The sequence below is a fragment of the Nansenia antarctica genome (genome assembly GCF_963989245.1).
Source record: "Nansenia antarctica genome assembly, chromosome: 3".
Taxonomy (NCBI): Eukaryota; Metazoa; Chordata; class Actinopteri; order Argentiniformes; family Microstomatidae; genus Nansenia; species Nansenia antarctica.
In genome coordinates this window covers 69,965,856-69,972,387 of record NC_137688.1, presented here as the reverse complement: position 1 = coordinate 69,972,387, position 6,532 = coordinate 69,965,856, and the positions used below count along the sequence as shown (strand labels likewise).

Genomic DNA, 6,532 nt, shown 5'->3' with positions numbered 1-6,532 from the left:
CAGTCAGTCAGTCAGTCAGTCAGCCAGCCAGTCAATCACCCAGCCATCCAGTCAGTCAGCCATCCAGCCAGTCAGTCAGTCAGTCAGTCAGCCAGCCAATCAGTCAGTCAGTCAGCCATCCACCCAGTCAGTCAGTCGGTCAGTCAGTCAGCCAGTCAGTCAGCCATCCAGCCAGTCAGTCAGTCAGTCAATCACCCACCCACCCAGTCAGTCAGTCAGCCAGTCAGTCAGTCAGTCAGTCAGTCAGTCAGGTATGAGGCTGAGACAGGGTCTATTTCCAGGCCACATTCCTGTCCAGGTTTATCCAGGCGTCCAGGGTGACCTCCCCTCTCCTCCAATCACAGCGCACGCAGGGGGCAGGTCACATGACGCAGGTCACATGTGAGCGTGCTGTGTTGACTGGAGGAGGCTGAGCGGGCCGAGCTGGGCTGCACGGGACAGGAGCGGGTTCTGGACTCTCCATGGCGGTGTGATGAGTGTGTGTGTGTGTGTGTGTGTGTGTGTATCTGATCAGAGAGTGTGTGTGTGTGTGTGTGTATATCTGATCAGAGAGTGTGTGTGTATCTGACCAGTGTGTGTGTGTGTGTGTGTGTATATATCTGGCCTGTGTGTGTGTGAGTGTGTATCTGGTATATGACCAGTGTGTGTGTGTGTGTGTGTGTGTGTGTGTATCTGACCAGTGTGTGTGTGTGTGTGTGTGTGTGTGTGTGTATCTGACCAGTGTGTGTGTGTGTGTGTGTGTGTGTGTATCTGACCAGTGTGTGTGTGTGTGTGTGTGTGTGTATCTGACCAGTGTGAGTGTGTGTGTGTGTGTGTGTGTATCTGACCAGTGTGTGTGTATCTGACCAGTGTGTGTGTGTGTATCTGACCAGTGTGTGTGTGTGTGTGTGTGTGTGTGTGTGTGTATCTGACCAGTGTGTGTGTGTGTGCGTGTGTGTGTGTGTGTGTGTGTGTGTCTGACCAGTGTGTGTGTGTGTGTGTGTGTGTATCTGACCAGTGTGTGTGTGTGTGTGTGTATATGTAACCAGTGTGTGTGTGTGTGTGTGTGTGTATATCTAACCAGTGTGTGTGTGTGTGTGTATATCTAACCAGTGTGTGTGTGTGTGTGTGTGTGTGTGTTCCAGAGGTTCGGGGTCAGATGGCAGACCTGAGGGGTCGTGGAGGGGTGCGGCTCTAGAGCCCAGAGGGGCTCACACTTCAACTGGACGCATTCCACAGGTACATACACACACACACACACACACACACACACACACACACACGTGCACGTGCACACACACAATTCCCCTTGGTAATGGAAGTCTTGTAATAACTCTGAAGGCAGTTTGACTGTGGCAATGTGAACACACTGCAAAACGCCAGCTGTCAATAACAAGGAAAAACAATAAAATGGGGAAATATTACCTAAAATATTACCGAAATTATTACCTAAAATAAGCTAAATTATGTGCCAACAGAAAAGGGAAATTTCCATAGCAAAAAACGCTGCTAACAGCTAGCGGCTAACAATGGCACATTGCTACGAACGTCCAGGGCTGCCAAGTTTCACCAAAAGTTTGGAGTGAGATTTTTTGCCGGTGGAGCGACCCAAAACTGTGCACATTTTGGCAGTGGCGGCCCCTCTCTCCCACCCAATTATTTGTGCTAGTTTCCTGCAATTTTACATGTTGTTCATAATAAACCAGCACAAGAAATGAAAATAATGAATCAAAAATTATTTATGAAATCTTAATAAACAAATACAGTAGCCTACAGACTCTAAAAGAAAATTGGGCCCCATCAACAGGACTCAGCCCCTTGGTCAGCAGCAGAAAGACCTTTGTCCTCATCTTATATACAGTGCATTGCTCATACATGGCTATCATGTTATACAGTACATACCAGGGTTTTTCCTGGGTCAGAATGAGGGCTTGGTGGTTGATCTTGTGCGCGCGCAGCACGCCCAAATTCTTTTTTGAGGGACCCCCAATTGTTGTATTTGTATTGTAAATTGTAATTATTATGAATTATTATTATTATTAATGTACCTGGTTATGTTACAGTAGAGAAACAAAAAACTGTTACCAAAACTGAGTATTTACTAGCTAAGATTGGCAAAAGATTGGCGTGGTGCAACCGAAATTTGTAAACAACTAGTTTGAAACTAGCTAGTAACAACTAGGGGTTTAGTAACTACTAAATGCCTGCATTTAGTAATGACTTACGCCAAATTGGTGCAACCCAGTCCAGTACGCTACCAGATACGATGTTGTAATGTATGCACATATTTTGCTACCACGGTTGCCAGACGGAATTGACAATGTCCAGCCCAACCGGTCTAAAAGCTGCCGAATCCACCCGTCCAGTGTGACCAAAAGTAGCCCAATCTGGCAACACTGCTTGCTACGTTCTTGCAGCTCGCGTGAACACAGGTTCTTCCATCAGCGCTCGCCTGCCACTTCGATTGCAGACTCAAGTTAACGCGCGTGCAGAAAGATGCCACGAAACTCATGTCCGGTAGCTTTCTTTCAAGGAATTTCAAAAATAAAAGTCCCGTAAAACAATAGTTTTTTCAAATTACTTGAGCGTGAGAACTGGTTGAAATGCGTGAGTCTCTGCGTGGCAGCTCTGCGAACGTCTAACTACGTTTTTATAACATCACAACATGCTGATAGAACATCGACATGCTAATTGCTAAAATCACATAACTACACATAATTAGATGATCACACAGTCCTTTGCTTTTGAACACGTCCTAAAAACGAAAGTATGTTTACAAGTAAAGTGGTCCCTTAAGGGGTGCCGCATCAATATGCCGATTGACCGTTGTGCCGACAGCCCTCCCTGCATGTGAATGCTCTCCGCTTCTCTTTATTATTATTTTTATTTTATTTTTTATTTTTTTGATTTTATCCCTTTTTCACCCAATTTGGTAGCCAATTGAACCCAACCTAGCATCCAATTATCCCCTGCCTATTGCGAAGGATCCGCCGCACGACCCCGTGGCCGGCAGTCCCAGAGGAGGCCGCCAGGCAGACTAGCTGACTGGCTCCTCGAGCCCAGCACCTGTTATTCCGGCACCCCGGGGGCGCTGTTGCGCGACGGATCCTTGTCCGGAAATACTCCTATACCGCCCTCGGGAGCGGCCGCCCAATATGCTGATGATTCGATCCCAGTCCCCGGTGGGCAGCTTGCACTAGTGGCCAGTGCTTAGACCGCTACACCACCGCGGGGCGCTCTCCGCTTCTTTGTTACGGTGCATGTGGGAAGACGGTACATGTGGGAAGACGGTACATGTGGGAAAACTACGGTTAGGGTTAGGTGCTACGTCGACTTGGTACATGCTGGCATGTCTAACCCTAACCCTAATCCTATCCCTAACCCTAACCCTACCCCTAACCCCAACCCTAACCCTAACCGTAGCACCCTAGCACCTAACCCTAACCCTAGTTTTCCCACATGTACCGTCTTGAAATCCGCTAATAAACTGTCGGCATCGTGGTCCGTCGGCACAGCGGGTGGGGCCCCCCTTACGGGTAGCCTACGGCAAACGAGAACAGTGAATCCAATCCACAAATGATAAGCATTTAGTGATCCTTAAACTGTTGTTTAATATATCGAGTGGGTACTCTAAAAAAAAACTGATATTGTTGTCACAATAACTTTCACTTTCATTGTCGAGCCTTTCGAGTCTGCGAGTGGTTTAGCTCTAGAATGGCTTGCGTCACATATATTGCCTTGATTTAAGATTATTTGATCTTAGATTTACTTTTTGCAGCGTACAAGATAGATGGCTCTGGGTCAGACTGTCAGCCTCACTGGAAGCCATTTTGTGTCTGTTTCTGTCAGCCACTTTGTTTCTGTTTCCGCGAGACATTTTGGGCGCGTTCGTAAATTAGCTCTAAGAGCGCCAGAGCGTCCACGTGACTGCCTCTTGTCCAATCACTGATAATTACTTGGTCCGTTTATTTGATTGGACAAGAGGCAGTCACGTGGACACTACGGCGCTCTCAGAGCTCATTTACGAAAGCGGCCAATCGTCAGCCATTTTGTGTCTGTTTCCGTGAGCCGCCATCTTGTGTCTGTTCCAGGTCGTGTGCCCATGAGGTCGTTGCCGCTGGTCCTTCTCCTCCTAATCGGCGTCCAGGCTGTACTGAACATGGGAGGGGGAGGGGCGGCCCTGGGCCCGGGGGCGGCCAACCACAGCGCAGAACAGCAGACGGCAGCCAATCACAGGGCAGCAACAGGACAGCAGCAGCAGCAGCACCAAACAGCAGCAGCAAGGGGCGATCACGAGCATCCGACAGCAGCAGCACAGGAGGACCAAAGAACCAGCAGCCAGCGGAGGACCAGGCAGCAGCCCCGCGCGCCCGCCTCGCTACCCCAGGAGAGGAGCCCCGCCCTGGGCCACCCTGAGCCCCCCCACGACCCCCCCCACCACCACCACTCCTCCATCCCGGAGGTGGACCCCAAACTCTTCACCAAGCGACGGCACCGCTCCTCGCCCCGCGTGGTCTTCAGCGAGGTTACCCCCTCCTCCTCCTCCTCTTCCTCCTCGTTCGATGACACCACCATGGGCGCAGGGCCCGGGGGGGCCGGAGGTGAGGGGGGGGCTGGAGGCCCCAGGGTGAGGCGCCGAGCAGCAGAGGCCTCTGGGAAGCCGGAGCACCGGGGGATCTACTCGGTGTGCGACAGCACCAACGTCTGGGTCACCAACCTGACCCGGGCCGTGGACCTGGGGGGCAAGGAGGTCACGGTCCTGACCAACGTCAAGATCAACAACCGGGTGATGATGCAGCTGTTCTACGAGACCGTCTGCCGGTCCGAGACCTCGCCCCCCCCCATGGGACCCCCCTCCAGAGGCGGGGGAGGAGGGGGGGGGCGTGGAGGGGCCAAGGCGCCGGAGAGGCCGGGCTGTCGCGGCATCGACAAGCGCCACTGGAACTCCTACTGCACCAACTCGCACACGTACGTGCGCGCCCTCACGGTGTACCAGGGCCTGACCGCCTGGCGCCTCATCCGCATCAACGCTGCGTGCGAGTGTGTCATCAGCCGCAAGTCCTGGAGACACTGACTGAGAGAAGCGGACGACCCCCCCCCTAAACCCCCCAAACTCTCCAAACCCCCCCCAAACTCTCCAAACCCCCTCCAAACTCTCCAAACCCCTCCCCAAACTCTCAACAGAAAAAAAAACAACCATCCCCTCCGTCCTTAAACCGCTGAACTATCACCCCCTGGTCCCCTCAATCCCCCCCGCCCGGTACACACACCATTACACACCCCCCACTCCCCCTCATTCAGCCACTACAGCTTGATTGCCAACCACCCCCCCATCCCTCGTGCCCATCTTGCCCCCCACCCCCACAAACACACACACCCCCCCCCACACACACCCACACACACCCTCCACCAACCTCATCCACTCCGCCCCCCGGCCCAACCCCCCTACCTCAGTCCGAGAGAGAGAGAGAGAGAGAGAGAGAGAGAGAGAGAGAGAGAGAGAGAGAGAGAGAGAGAGAGAGAGAGAGAGAGAGAGAGAGAGAGAGAGAGAGAGAGAGAGCGAGCGTCCTGGTCATTTTAAGTTATGAGGACTGCATGTCATATTTATGGTTTATACAATCAAATATGAATATATATGTGTATATATACATAATGAATTCAAGCTTTTTGTTGTTGTTGTTGTTGTTGTTGTGTTTTGTTGTTGATGCTGTTATTTATTAAACACTTCAGTATATACGTGCAGTGTTGCGTCAGTCTTACTGCGTAACCGTGGTTACAGTCCCCTTAGTGACCAGGGGCCGTATTACAGAAACTTCACAAGTTGCATATCCTATCTTAACTGTTTGGTAACCATTAGGGGTGTAACGGATCACCTAACTCACGGATCGGATCGTGTCACGGTTTTTGAGTCACGGATCGGATAATTTTTCGGATCAACACAAAACATAAAAATAAAAAGCTTTTTCCTCGAATTCTGTAAAAACACCACTTTTACTGTATAAAACCCAACAGCTTTCATGATGTCAAAACTGTGTGAACAGCATATATACATATATATGTGTGTGTGTGTGTGTGTGTATATATATACATACATAACATATTCTACACTCAAACATTAGGCTACATATTAAACAGAAACACACATTCAACTTAAATGATGCAGTAGGAGAGAGGGAGGAGGCACCTGGTTGCAGCAGTGAATCACTGGGCTCTTTAAAGCAGACAAATAAACATGTTTTATGCCACTTTTAACTAAATAATAAAGTGAAACCTTACTTTAAACATGGTATGAAAAAATCGTTGCACAACGCTTAAACACGTAACTTTTTTATCGACCACACTTCCAATGACACTGTCCGTCATTGTTATAATTGACAGAGAAGCCAAAGTGCTCCAATACATGGGATTTAAATGACGAGGGAGGCATTTCGAGTTCTTCTCTGTCGCCAACATTAGCAGCACTCACCATGATGCACTTGGGCTGCGTTCGTAAATTTGCTCTGAGAGCGCCGGAGAGCACACTGGGTCCGACGTCATAAAGGGACCAAGTAAT

At 50.1% G+C, this 6,532-nt stretch overlaps 1 protein-coding gene across 1 annotated transcript; it reads left to right on the top strand.

The window, feature by feature from the left end:
- Nucleotides 1-1,175: 1,175 nt before the first annotated feature.
- ngfa (nerve growth factor a (beta polypeptide)) lies at nt 1,176-5,053 on the top strand (the record flags this gene model as incomplete). The annotated part of the gene is made up of 2 exons (XM_080525193.1): nt 1,176-1,218; nt 4,071-5,053. Exon 2 carries the CDS (start codon nt 4,082-4,084, stop codon nt 5,051-5,053), a length of 972 nt encoding a protein of 323 aa, XP_080381319.1. The 5' UTR covers nt 1,176-1,218; nt 4,071-4,081.
- Between the last annotated feature and the right edge of the window lie 1,479 nt (nt 5,054-6,532).